The sequence below is a fragment of the Mustelus asterias genome, unplaced genomic scaffold (genome assembly GCF_964213995.1).
Source record: "Mustelus asterias unplaced genomic scaffold, sMusAst1.hap1.1 HAP1_SCAFFOLD_257, whole genome shotgun sequence".
Lineage (NCBI taxonomy): Eukaryota > Metazoa > Chordata > Chondrichthyes > Carcharhiniformes > Triakidae > Mustelus > Mustelus asterias.
The window spans coordinates 292333-306503 of record NW_027590224.1 but is presented as its reverse complement, the minus strand read 5'-3'; the positions used below and the strand labels follow the sequence as shown (position 1 = coordinate 306503).

The 14171-nt window shown below is 46.5% G+C and overlaps 2 protein-coding genes across 4 annotated transcripts in view; one reads left to right on the top strand and one right to left on the bottom strand.

The window, feature by feature from the left end:
* The window catches only part of LOC144485977 (uncharacterized), a 158770-nt gene that overhangs the window by 43747 nt on the left and 100852 nt on the right, over positions 1–14171 (bottom strand). Inside the window, exon 4 of one of the 3 annotated variants that reach the window (XM_078204070.1) lies at positions 1151–1295. The exons of the other annotated variants lie outside the window; for them this stretch is intronic. The gene's annotated coding sequence lies outside the window, so the exon portion shown is untranslated. The remainder of the gene's footprint in view (positions 1–1150; positions 1296–14171) is intronic. 3 annotated transcript variants of the gene reach the window in all.
* LOC144485978 (myelin-associated glycoprotein-like) overlaps positions 1–14171 on the top strand; it is a 77545-nt gene that overhangs the window by 675 nt on the left and 62699 nt on the right. Inside the window, 2 exon segments of the mRNA XM_078204072.1 lie at positions 2023–2104; positions 3612–3977. Coding sequence (XP_078060198.1) covers positions 2065–2104; positions 3612–3977 — 406 coding nt within the window. The 5' untranslated portion in view covers positions 2023–2064.

Genomic DNA, 14171 nt, shown 5'->3' with positions numbered 1-14171 from the left:
TCTGACAGTGCAGCACTCCCTCAATACTGACCCTCTGACAGTGCGGCACTCCCTCAGTACTGACCCTCTGACAGTGCAGCACTCCCTCAGTACTGACCCTCTGACAGTGCAGCACTCCCTTAGTACTGACCCTCTGACAGCGCGGCACTCCCTCAGTACTGACCCTCTGACAGTGTGGCACTCCCTCAGTACTGACACTCTGATAGTGTGGCACTCCCTCAGCACTGACCCTCTGACAGTGCGACACTCCCTCAGGACTGACCCTCTGACAGTGCAACACTCCCTCAGTACTGACCCTCTGACAGTGTGGCACACCCTCAGTACTGACCCTCTGACAGTGCGGCACTCCCTCAGCACTGACCCTCTGACAGTGCGACACTCCCTCAGTACTGACCCTCTGACAGTGCGACACTCCCTCAGTACTGACCCTCTGACAGTGCGGCACTCCCTCAGTACTGACCCTCCGACAGCGGCACTCCCTCAGTACTGACCCTCTGACAGTGCGGCACTCCCTCAGTCCTGACCCTCTCACAATGCAGCACTCCCTCAGCTCTGACCCTCTGACAGTGCGGCACTCCCTGAGTACTGACCCTCCCACAGTGCATCATTCCCTCAGTACTGACCCTCTGACGGTGCAGCACTCCCTCTGGACTGACCCTCTGACAGTGCGGCACTCCCTCAGTACTGACCCTCTGACAGTGTGGCACTCCCTCAGTACTGACCCTCTGACAGTGCAGCACTCCCTCAGTACTGACTCTCTGACAGTGCGGCACTCCCTCAGTACTGACCTTCTGACAGTGCAGCACTCCCTCAGTACTGACCCTCTGACAGTGCGGCACTCCCTCAGTACTGACCCTCCGACAGAGCGGCACTCCCTCAGCACTGACCCTCTGACAGTGCGGCACTCCCTCAGTACTTACTCTTTAAACCTTTGCCCTGGTTTATGGGGCTCAGGGCTTTGCAATGGGGTTTTGAACATATGATCTTCACACAGATAACGGAGAGGGAGATAGCGTGTGAAACCCTCTGGCCCATAGTGGAAATTCCTTCTCAATGCTGATCCTCCTTTTGAGTCGAAATATCATCACTGGTTGAGTACACAAAGAGTTAACAGTTTACCATTAATCCAAAACATGAGTTTTTTACCCACCTCATTAGCACTTTCTCATTTGGATTCTCAGAAACATGTCGACGCTTTCTATTCAAATACAGAGAAGAAGCATTACAGGGAGAGCTTATTCAGCTTCCGCATGGTGTGTCAGCAGTTACGCTCCAGTAGAGGAGTCAGATAGGTCCTGGGTAAAAAAACGTATCGATTAGAATTATTTTCCATGAGCAACATTGTCCTTTGTTGATGTTGTGACTTTATAGACAGATTCCAATGATTGACGCTTTTGAAAGATTTCTACTGATTATTGGGATCCTAGTGTGAGGTTAATCCTGTCGTACAGAACATCCTTCTAGTTCAAGGAACGAGGGAGTTGCAGAGTCATGAGCTTTGGGGTATCTGAAGGTGCTGAAAGGCGCTATAGAAATGAAAGTCCTCCATTGTTTCTCTTTCTTAAAGCCTTGTGACTCTCTGCAGAGCACCTATCATCCAACACAGAATCCAATTTGTCTGTGATGACATTGTCTAAAAGCAGTTCTTTAAAATCATAGAATCCCTGCAGCGCAGAAGGCCATTCAGCCCCTGGAGCCTGCACCATCAACAATCCCACCCAGGCCCTATCCCCTTAACCTCACATAATTACCCAGCTAATCTCCTTAACACTAAGGGACAATTTAGCATGGCCAATCCACCTCACCTACATAGTGTGGGAGGAAACTGGAGCACCCGGAGGAAACCCACGCAGACACGGGGAGAACATGCAGACTCCATACAGACAGTGACCAAAGCTGGAATCGAACCCGGGTCCTTGGCGTTGTGAGGCAGAAGTGCTAACCACTGTGTCACCCACAAGCTCGATCTCTTGAGAGCTGTCAGACAAGAGGTGAGGTCTCATTAACTCCTTTCTCTTTCAGAGCTTGAGAGTGAGAAGCTGGTGAAATATCTGGGAGTGGACAATGATCGGGAAATCTTACTTCCTCCTGTCGTTTCTCCAAGGTAATATCATCATCAGCTCGGACAGATTTATGTTTAATAGTCTTTGTAAAAGATCATTCTTATTGAGCTCTGATTGGGAACCAATTCAGCAGTGGCCCAGTGTACAAACTCATTAAAGGCCTCCTCCAGCTCTGACAGACCTCCCTATCTCTGTAACCTCCACCAGTCCCGTCACCCCTCCCTATCTCAGTAGCTTCCACCAGTCCCTTCAACCCTCCCTATCTTTAATGAAGATCCAAAAGGGTTAGAACATAGAACATAGAACAGTACAGCACAGAACAGGCCCTTCGGCCCACGATGTTGTGCCGAGCTTTATCTGAAACCAAGATCAAGCTATCCCACTCCCTATCATCCTGGTGCGCTCCATGTGCCTATCCAATAACCGCTTAAATGTTCCTAAAGTGTCTGACTCCACTATCACTGCAGGCAGTCCATTCCACACCCCAACCACTCTCTGCGTAAAGAACCTACCTCTGATATCCTTCCTATATCTCCCAACATGAACCCTATAGTTATGCCCTCTTGTGATAGCTCCATCCACCCGAGGAAATAGTCTTTGAACGTTCACTCTATCTATCCCCTTCATCATTTTATGAACCTCTATTAAGTCTCCCCTCAGCCTCCTCCGCTCCAGAGAGAACAGCCCTAGCTCCCTCAACCTTTCCTCATAAGACCTACCCTCCAAACCAGGCAGCATCCTGGTAAATCTCCTCTGCACTCTTTCCAGCGCTTCCACATCCTTCTTATAGTGAGGTGACCAGAACTGCACACAATATTCCAAATGTGGTCTCACCAAGGTCCTGTACAGTTGCAGCATAACCCCACGGCTCTTAAACTCCAACCCCCTGTTAATAAAAGCTAACACACTATAGGCCTTCTTCACAGCTCTATCCACTTGAGTGGCAACCTTTAGAGATCTGTGGATATGGACCCCAAGATCTCTCTGTTCCTCCACAGTCTTCAGAACCCTACCTTTGACCCTGTAATCCACATTTAAATTAGTCCTACCAAAATGAATCACCTCACATCACCAGGGTTCCTTTGACAATGAGGATACAAATAGATACCTCAGACAGTGAAGACACAAATTGCACCAATGTGATTGGTTCAATCTGATTCAATCAGCTGCGTTGAAGAGCAAACAGGAGGGCGAGGTTAACCAGTGGTTCAAGAGGGTGATGATGGTGGGATTTCTGAGGATTCCATTGTCCTGCCTTGTAAATCAGCACTGAATGTATCTCAACAGGTGCGTCTTGTGGATATTGTGTTGGGTGGAAGAATGGATTCACTAAACAAGGTCCAGGGGACTATGAGTCAATGTAGAATGATCTTGTCCACTCCTGTGTCTAGGATTCTCTTTTATTCATTGAGAAACCTTGGGTAGTTCCTTTTGTCCTGTAGATGGTCCACACTGCAGCCACTGTGTACCAGTGACAGAGGGGGTGGATATCGAGTCTGGTGGATCTACAATCCATCCAGTGTTAAATATTGATATTTCTCTCCTCAGTTGCACTGTCACAAGAAATAAAAGTCTACAATCCAGAACAGATGACAGTGCAGGAAGGTTCGTGTGTACAAATTCCATGTCATTACAGTTATCCATCGCATTTAGCAAAACGACCGCGAGTTGGAATCTGGTATACTAACAAGGAATGGGGAACATGGTCCATAGCCTTTCATTCCAAGAATCAAAATCACACATTGCCATTGTTCCGCCATCGGACCCGGCTGTCTGGAGACCTGAAAGATGGCGACTGTTCCCTGATTCTAAACAACGTCACACAGGAAGATGCAGGATCTTATTATTTCAGAATAAAGTTTGACAACGAATATCATTACAGTTATTATCCTCTAACCCAGCTTCATGTTTCTGGTAAGTGCAACAATTCACATTCAACACGCAATGGGAAATAACTCAAACTGTGACATTTACGCACGGTGACACAGTGGTTAGCACTGCTGCCTCACAGCTCCAGGGACCTGGGTTAAATTCCGACTTAAATTCCGGTTGTCTGGCAGTGTAGAGTTTGCACGTTCTCCCCGTGTCTGTGTGGGTTTCATCTGGGTGCCCTGGTTTCCTCCCACAGTCCAAAGATGTCATAAGGTCAGAAGTGGGGATGTTCGCCGATGATTGCACAATGTTCAGCACCATTCGCGAGTCCTCAGATACTGAAGCATTCCATGTTCAAATGCAACAAGATCTGGACAATATCCAGGCTTGGGCTGACAAATGACAAGTAACATTCATGCCACACAAATGTCAGGCAATGACCATCGCGAATAAGAGAAACTCCAATCACTGCTCCTTCGCATTCAATGGTGTTACCATCATTGAATCCCCCACTATCAACATCCTTCGGGTTACCATTGTCCAGAAACTCAGCTGGACTCACCACATTAACACAGTGGCTACAAGAGCAGGTCAGAGGCTAGGAATACTGCAGTGAGTAACTAACCTCCTGACTCCCCAGAGCCTGTCCACCATCTACAAGGCACTAGTCAGGAGTGCAATGGAATACTCCCACTTGCCTGGATGGGTGCAGCTCCAACACTCATGAAGCTCGACACCATCTAGGACAAAGCAGCCCTGCTTGATTGGCACCACATCTACAAACATCCACTCCCTCCACGACTGACGCTCAGTAGCAGCCGTGTGTACCATCTACAAGATGCACTGCAGCAATTTACCAAAGATCCGAAGACAGTACCTTCCAAACCCACAACCACTTCCATCTAGAAGGACAAGGGCAGCAGATACACGGGAACACCACCACCTGCAAGTTCCCCTCCAAGTCACTCACCATCCCGACTTGGAAATATATCGCTGTTCCTTCACAGTCACTGGGTTAAAATTCTGGAATTCCCTCCCTAACTGCATTGTGGGCTAATCCACAGCACATGGACTGCAGCGATTCAAGACGGCAGCTCACCACCACCTTCTCAAGGGCAACTAGGGATGGGCAATAAATGCTGTCCTGTCTGGAGACAATACACATCTCTTTAACCTGTGCTTAATGCTCCCTCCACTCACATTGTCTGTATCTTTAAGACCTGGTTGGCTGTAGGGATTCGTATTCTAATCAGTATTCTAACTTGATTTTGTGTCTCTGTGCCCTGTTTGAGAGCAGATATCCACTCCATCTGACGAAGGAGCAGCGCTCTGAAAGCTAATGGCATTTGCTACCAAATAAACCTGTTGGACTTTAACCTGGCGTTGTTAAAACTCTTACTGTGTTTACCCCAGTCCAACGCCGGCATCTCCACATAATAAATGCTAGCCAGCCAATGACACCCATGTCCCACGAATGAATAAAAAAAATGTGCGGGTTAGATGGATTGGCCATGCTCAATTGCCCCTTAATTTCAGGGAGATGAGTAGGGTAAATATGTGGGGTTACGGGGATAGGACCTGGGTGGGATTGTGGTCAGTGCAAACTCAATGGACTTAATGGCCCCCTTCTGCACTGTAGGTATTTTATCATTCTATAATTCTACATATTAACACAAAACACAGCTTTTGTCAATGTCTGTTTATCAATAACCTGGTGATAACTTCCAGTTCAGTCCTAAAGCAACCTCTAATACTCACTTTAATATCAATGATTAAATGTATTAACTGAATTTATCAGGTTATCCACTCCCATCGATCTCTCGAATCCTGTTTAATAGTCTGACCCATTGACAAAAGAAATACTCACATTTTTATTGTGACTTTTACCATGTCCCAAATTAATTCACAGACAATGAAGTAATTCCTGAACTGTTGTAATTCAGGAACCACAGCGGCCAGTTTGTGCTCCCACAGAGAGGACTGGGAGATTTGGCTGGATTGCTAAGTCAATGATGATCCAGTGCACTCTAAGCTCTGATCTGCTCCTCCACTCTCGCCCAGTATTATCCATTCAAGAAAGTGCATTCAGCTGAGTGACAGAAACCTCAACATCCAAAGAACTGACACTGTTTCCTAATCTTTAAAGTCTCTCAGATGATTGTGGATGATTTCATCCTTGTAACAGTGCTTTCTCTTGTGGGGCTGTGATTTCTATTTGAACTGATGCTTCATGTTATATTTATCTAAAAGGATCCATTCTCTGTGTGTTAGATTTCACAGATAAACCCACAATATTCCCTGCTGAAGTTATTGCAGGAAAGCGTGTGGACATAAGCTGCACCTTCAACACAACGTGCAATGGAACAGCACCTGTCTTAACCTGGGACCCTCCCACTGACGTACCTGGGTCAGTCTCAAACACTGTAACTCAGCATGGTGTCACTCTGACCTATACTTCTGTTCTGACCCTGATCCCATCACTCAAGCACCACGGACACAATCTCACCTGTAGAGTGAGATATCCATCTGTTTCATCGGAGCAGACACTCGTACTCACTGTGCAATGTAAATACAGGCTTTCTTTATTATACATTACAGGTCCCTTCGTACTGACCCTCTGACAGTGCGGCATTCCCTCAGTACTGACCCTCTGACAGTGCGGCACTCCCTCAGTACTGACCCTCTGACAGTGCGGCACTCCCTCAGTACTGACCCTCTTGACAGTCCTGCGCTCCCTCTGTACTGACCCTCTGTCAGTGCGGCGCTCCCTCAGCACTGACCGTCTGACAGTGCAGCATTCCCTCAGCACTGACCCTGTAACAGTGCGGCACTCCCTCAGTACTAACCCTCTGACAGTGCAGCACTCCCTCAGTACTGACCCTCTGACAGTGCAGGACTCCCTCAGTATTGACCCTCTGACAGTGCAGCACTCCCTCAGTACTGACCCTCTGACAGTGCAGGACTCCCTCAGTATTGACCCTCTGACAGTGCAGCACTCACTCAATACTGACCCTCTGACAGTGCTGCACTCCCTCTGTACTAACCCTCTGACAGTGCAGGACTCCCTCAGTATTGACCCTCTGACAGTGCAGCACTCCCTCAGTACTGACCCTCTGACAGTGCGGCACTCCCTCAGCACTGACCCTCTGACAGTGCGGCACTCCCTCAGTACTGACCCTCTGACATGTGGCACTCCCTCAGTACTGACCCTCTGACAGTGCGGCACTCCCTCAGTACTGACCCTCTGACAGTGCAGGACTCCCTCAGTACTGACCCTCTGACAGTGCAGCACTCCCTCAGTACTGACACTCTGACAGTGCGGCACTCCCTCAGCACTGACCCTCTGACAGTGTGGCACTCCCTCAGTATTGACCCTCTGACAGTGCAGCAATCCCTCAGTACTGACCCTCTGACAGTGTGGCACTCCCTCAGTACTGACCCTCTGACAGTGCGGCACTCCCTCAGTACTGACCCTCTGACAGTGCGGCACTCCCTCAGTACTGACCCTCTGACAGTGTAGCACTCCCTCAGTACTGACCCTCTGACAGTGCGGCGCTCCATCAATACTGACCCTCTGACAGTGCGGCACTCTCCCAGTACTGACCCTCTGACAGTGCAGCACTCCCTCTGTGGTGACCCTCTGACAGTGCCAAACGTTTTCAGTACTGAACTGAATGTCTATCTGGATTCCTTGCTTTGTGGTGCAGGATCCTACATTGATATCAGACATTTCACATTCTCAGGGTCTCAGCGACGATGTCAGATAACTGATCTTTATTATAGTATTGCCGCAAAAAAGGACATAAGTATCTAATGTTTTTATCCTGTACACAGCACTGTCCATTGGGAATGCCTCTACCACTTGCCAACCTATTAGCGCTCTCTTTTAATGAAGTATAAATTGTTGACCTCTTTTACCATTGGTATACTTGTGATCTGTCCTGATGCGTCCTGTTTTCACATCTTAATGTCATTGGGAATAGAACGAGTTCCAACAATGAGCTGTGGTTGGTGATTCCTCACGTTACATCCAGGGTCACTGGAGACTATCAATGTGTGGCAGAGAATGAATATGAAGCAGTGGAGGGGTCCATAATTACAGACACACTTACAGAATTACCATACAGAACCTGCCTCAGGCCTGCATGAAGTGTTGGCCGTGAATTTAAACTTTTTGTTCCCATTATTATGGAGGAATATGGAGCTTCCAAAGTTTATTACATACTTTTACAAGCACAAAGATACTTACATAAGCTCTCTCTCCTTTAAGAAACATACTAAAACTTAACTTTGACAAGTCGCCTGTCAAAACCACTCCTTATGTAGCTCAGTGTCAAATAGTTTTTGATTTGATTTGATTTATTATTGTCACATGTATGAACATACAGTGAGAAGTATTGTTTCTTGCGCGCTATACAGACAAAACATAACGTTCATTGAGAAGGAAATGGGAGAGTGCAGAATGTAGTGTTACAGTCATAGCTCGGGTGTAGAGAAAGATCAACTTAGTGCAAAGTAGGTCCATTCAAAAGTCTGATAGCAGCAGGGAAGAAGCTGTTCTTGAGTCGGTTGGTACGTGACCTCAGACTTGGTATGTGACTTCAGACTAGTTTGTGTGCATCTTAAAGTAAGGTAGCGACATGGAGTGGTTTAAGGAGGGGATTCGTTTATGAAATTAATGGTTAACATGGTGTTCGACTTTTCCCATTCTGTCCTTGTCCTGGTTTAACTGCCTGTGTAAATGTCACATTGTATTTACACCCTCCCACCAGTGGTGGCACTGAAGCACTTCATTCTTGCGTCTCCCAGCTTCTCAACCTGCACCAAGCTCAAACCAACTCCACTGCCCAATTCGTTACACATTCTGTTAGATCATTGGAAATAAATGATTTCTTTCAAAAGGTAGATTTGATCAATCAATCTATTGAAACATTCATCAGTGTTACCTGAAGGGTTTACATTCTCCACGATATAGGAATAGACTGGATGTTGGGAAGTTCATTTTTTCCCAGAGCATCAGGACCTTCTGAAATGTGCTGTCAGCTGGTGTAATGGCTGCTGACTCTCTGTGGCCTTCAAGAGGGATCTAGAGTGGTTACTGACTAGAGGAGAGATCATGGAATGATGCAGCATAGAAAGAGGCCATTTGACCCATCAAGACTGTCCTAGCTCTTTGAAAGATCTAATTATAAAAATGCCATTATGGAAAGGGATAAGAATAGTCTAGAAATTCTGTGTCTAAATTGGGAGAAGGCCAATTTCAATATTGTTAGACTGGATCTGGCAAACAAAGACTGGAAGCAGCTACTTGTAGATGAATCTACATTTGGGAAGTTGGAGTCTTTTAAAAGTGAAATAGTGAGAGTTCAAGGCCAACATATTCCTCTACAAGTCAAAGGCAAGAGCGGCAAGTCCAGGGAACTCTGGATGTCAAGGGATATCGAGAATTTGATAAAGAATAAAAAGGAAGCATATGGTAGATATAAACCACTCAAAACAGGGCAGGCCCTTCAGGAGTATATAGAGAGTTTAGGGGAGTGCTTAAAAAGTAAATCAGGAGGGCAAAGAGGGGCCACAAAATATCATTGACAGATAAGATCAAGAAAAACCCGAGGTATTTTATTGGTATATTAAGAACAAGAGGATGACCAGAGAAAGAGTGGGACCCATTAGAGCCCAAAGGGGTAATCTGTGCGTGGAGCCAGAGAACATGGGCAAGGTCCTAAGTGAATATTTTTCATCTGTATTCATTAGGGAGCTGCTGATTGTAGCTGGAGATTTCAGTTGGGATGGTGAAATTTTATTACATGTTGAGATTAATAAGGAGGAGATATTAGATGCTTCAGTGGCCATAAAGATGCTTAAATCCCCAGGGCCTGATGAGATGTATCCCAGGCTGCCAAGGGAGGCAAGGGAGGAGAGTGCAGGGGCCCTGACAGGGATATTTAAATCTTCACTGGCCACAGGTGAAGTGCCAGATGACTGGAGGAGAGCGAATGTTAGACCTTTATTCAAGGGCAGCAAGGATTAGCCAGGAAATTACAAACCAGTTAGTCTAACGTCAGTCGTAGGGAAATGATTGGAAAAAATTCTGAGGGGCAGGATTAATCAACACTTGGAAAGGTAGGGATAGTCAGCATGGATTTATTGGTGGGAGATCCTGTCTAACAAATTGAATTGAGTTTTTTGAAATGGGATCTAAATATATTGATGAGTACAGTTAATGTGGACTTCAGTAAGTATTTGACAAAGTCCCACATGGAAGGCTGTTCCAAAACGCCCATGGGATCCAAGACAAGTTGGCAAATTGAACTCAAAATTGGCTTGTTAATCGGAGGTAAAGGGTGAAGGTGAAGGGCTGCTGTTGTGGTTGGAAGCCTGTGACCAGCAGAGTACCACAAGGATCGGTGCTGAGAACCTCGCTGTTTGTTATATACATTCATGACTTGGATGTGAATGTCGAAGGTAGAATTAGTAAGTTTGCAGATAACACAGAAATTGGTGGTGTTGTTGATAATGAGGAGGATAGTCTGAGGCTACAGACTGATGTTGATCAGCTGGTAAGTTGAGCAGAGCAATGGCAGATCGAATTTAATCCTGATAAGTGTGAGGTGATTTTGGGAGGTCTAATAAAGGTAGGATATACACACTGAACGGTAGGTCCCGTGGAAGCATTGAAGAACAAAGGGACCTTGGTGTACAAGTCCATAGATCCTTGAAAGTGGCAGCACAGGTAGATGGAATGATGAAGAAGGAATGCTTGCCTTCATTAGTCAGGACATAGAGAGCAGGGAGGTCTTGGTACAACTTTATAAAACATTGCTTAGACCACAGGTAAGAATATTGAATGCAGTTCCGGTTGCCACATAATAGAAATGACTTGATTGCACTGGAGAGGGTGCAGAGGAGATTCACCAGTACGTTGCCTGGGATGGAATGGTTCAGCTACGATGAGAGATTGGATAGGCTGGCCTTGTTTTCCCTGGGACAGAGGAGGCTGAGGGGGGATCTGATAGAAATGTACAAAATTATGAGAGGACATAAAAACTAGGAGCAGGAGTAGGCTGTCTGGCCCCTCGAGCCTGCTCCGCCATTCAATAAGATCATGGCTGATCTTTTCATGGACTCAGCTCCACTTATCCGCCCGCTCACCATAACCCTTAATCCCTTTACTGTTCAAAAATTTATCTATCCTTGCCTTAAAAACATTCAATGAGGTAGCCTCAACTGCTTCACTGGGCAGGAAATTCCACAGATTCATGACCCTTTGTGTGAAGAAGTTCCTCAACTCAGTCCTAAATCTGCTTCCCCTTATTTTGAAGCCATGCCCCCTAGTTCTAGTTTCACCCCCCAGTGAAAATAACTTCCCTGCTTCTATCTTATCTATTCCCTTCATAATCTTATATATTTCTATAAGATCTTCCCTCATTCTTCTGAATTCCAATGAGTATAGCCACAGTCTACTCAGTCTCTCCTCATAAGCCAACCCTCTCAACTCCGGAATCAACCTAGTGAATCTCCTCTGCACCCCCTCCAGTGCCAGTATATCCTTTCTCAAGGAAGGAGACCAAAACTGTACACAGTACTCCAGGTGTGGCCTCACTAGCACCTTATACAGCCGCAACACAACCTCACTGTTTTTAAACTCCATCCCTCTAGCAATAAAGGACAAAATTCCATTTGCCTCTTTAATTACCTGCTGCACCTGCAAACCAACTCCTTGAGATTCCTGCACAAGGACATCCAGGTCCCTCTGCACAGCAGCATGCTGCAATTTTTTACCATTTAAATATTCCTACCAAAATGGATGACCTCAGATTTACCAACATTGTACTCCATCTGCCAGACCCTCGCCAACTCACTTAGACTATCTATATCCCTTTGCAGACTTTCAGCATCCTCTGCACACTTTGCTCTGCCACCCATCTTAGTATCATCTGTGAATTTTGATACACTACACTTGGTCCCCAACTCCAAATCATCTATGTAAATCATAAACAATTGCGGTCCCAACACTGATCCCTGAGGCACACCACTAGTCACTGATCGCCAACCAGAAAAACACCCATTTACCCCCACTCTTTGCTTTCTGTTAGTTAACCAATCCTCTATCCATGCTAATACATTACCTGTAACACCGTGCACCTTTATCTTATGCAGCAGTCTTTGGAGCGGCACCTTGTCAAATGCCTTCTGGAAATCCAGATACACCACATCCACAGGTTCCCCATTGTCCACTGCACATGTAATGTCCTCAAAGAATTCCACCAAATTAGTCAAACATGACCTTCCCTTCATGAACCCATGCTGCATCTTACCAATGGGACAATTTATATCCAGATGTCTCGCTATTTCTTCCTTGATGATAGATTCAAGCATTTTCCCTACTACAGAAGTTAAGCTAACCTGCCTATAGTTACCCGCCTTTTGTCTACCTCCTTTTTTAAACAGTGGCGTCACATTTGCTGTTTTCCAATCTGCGGGAACCACCCCAGAGTCCAGTGAATTTTGGTAAATTACCACTAGTGCATTTGCTATTTTTCCCACCATCAAGAGGCGCAGATTATATGAAGTCCTGCCTGATCCATCGTGAATGGTGGTGAACAATTAAACAACTCACTGGAGGAGGAGGCTTCACAAACATTCCCATCCTCAGCGATGGATGGGCCCAGCCATCAGTGCAAATGATAAGGCTGAAGCATTTGCAGCAATCTTCAGCCAGATCATCCATCTCGGCCTCCTCCAGTCCCCAGCATCACAGATGCCAGTCTCCAGCCAATTTGATTCACTCCACGTGATATCAAGAAACGGTTGGAGGCACTGGATACTGCAAAGGCAATGGGCCCTGATAACATTCCAGCAATAGTACTGAAGGCTCCAGAACATTCCGCTCCCCTAGCCAAACTCCTCCAGTACAGAAACCCAACAATGTGAAAATTTTCCCAAGAATGTCCTTTATACAATAAGCAGCACAAATCCACCCTGGCCAATTACTGCCCCATCAGTCAACTCTTAATCATCAGTAAAGTGATGGAAGAGGTCATTGACAGTGCTATCAAGCAGCGCCTGCTCAGCAATAACCTGCTCAGTGGTGACCAGTTTGAGTTTCACCAGGGTCACTCAGCTCCTGACCTCATTACAGCCTTGGTTCAAACATACATGAAAGAGCTGAATTCCAGAGGTGAGGTGAGGGTGACAGTCCTTGACATTAAGGCCGCATTCGAGCCCTGGTAAAACTGGAATTAATATGTATCCGGGGGCAAACTCTCCACTGGTTGGTATCAAACCTGGCACATAGGAAGATGGTTGTGGGGGGTCAATCATCTCAGCTCCAGGACATCTCTGCAGGAGTCTCTCAAGGTAGTGTCCTTGGCCCAACTATTTTCTGCTGCTTCATCAACGACCTTCCTTTTGTCATAAGGTCAGAAGTGGGGATGTTCGCCAATGATTGCACAATGTTCAGCACTATTCGTGATACTGAAGCAGTCCATGTTCAAATGCAAGACGATCTGGACAATATCTAGGCTTGGGCTGACAAGTGGCAATTAACATTCACACCACACAAATGCCAGGCAATGACCATCACCAATAAGAGATAACCTAACCACCGCCCCTTGACATTCAATGGCACTACCATAATTGAATCCCCCACTGTCAACATCCTTGGGGTTACCATTGACCAGAAACTCAACTGGACTCACCACATAAACACAGTGGCTGCAAGAGCAGGTCAGAGGCTAGGAATACTGCAGTGAGTAACTCACCTCCTGACTCCCCAGAGCCTGTCCACCATCTACAAGGCACAAGTCAAGAGTGTGATGGAATACTCTCCACTTGCCTGACTGGGTGCAGCTCCAACAACACTTAAGAAGCTCGACACCATCCAGGACAAAGCCACACTTGATTGGCACCCCATCCACAAATATTCACTCCCTCCACCACCGACAGACAGTGGCAGCCTTGTGTACCATCTACAAGATGCACTGCTGGAACTCACCAAGGCTCCTTAGGCAGCGCCTTCCAAACCAATGACCACTACCATCTAGAAGAACTAGGGCAGCAGATACCTGAGGACACCACCATCTGGAGGTTCCTCTCCAAGCCACTCATTACCCTGACTTGGAAATATATCGCTGTTCTTTTGCAGTCGCTGGGTCAAAATCCTGCAATTGCTCCCTAATGGCATTGTGGGTCAACTCACAGCACGGGAACTGCAGTGTGTCAAGTAGAGAGCTC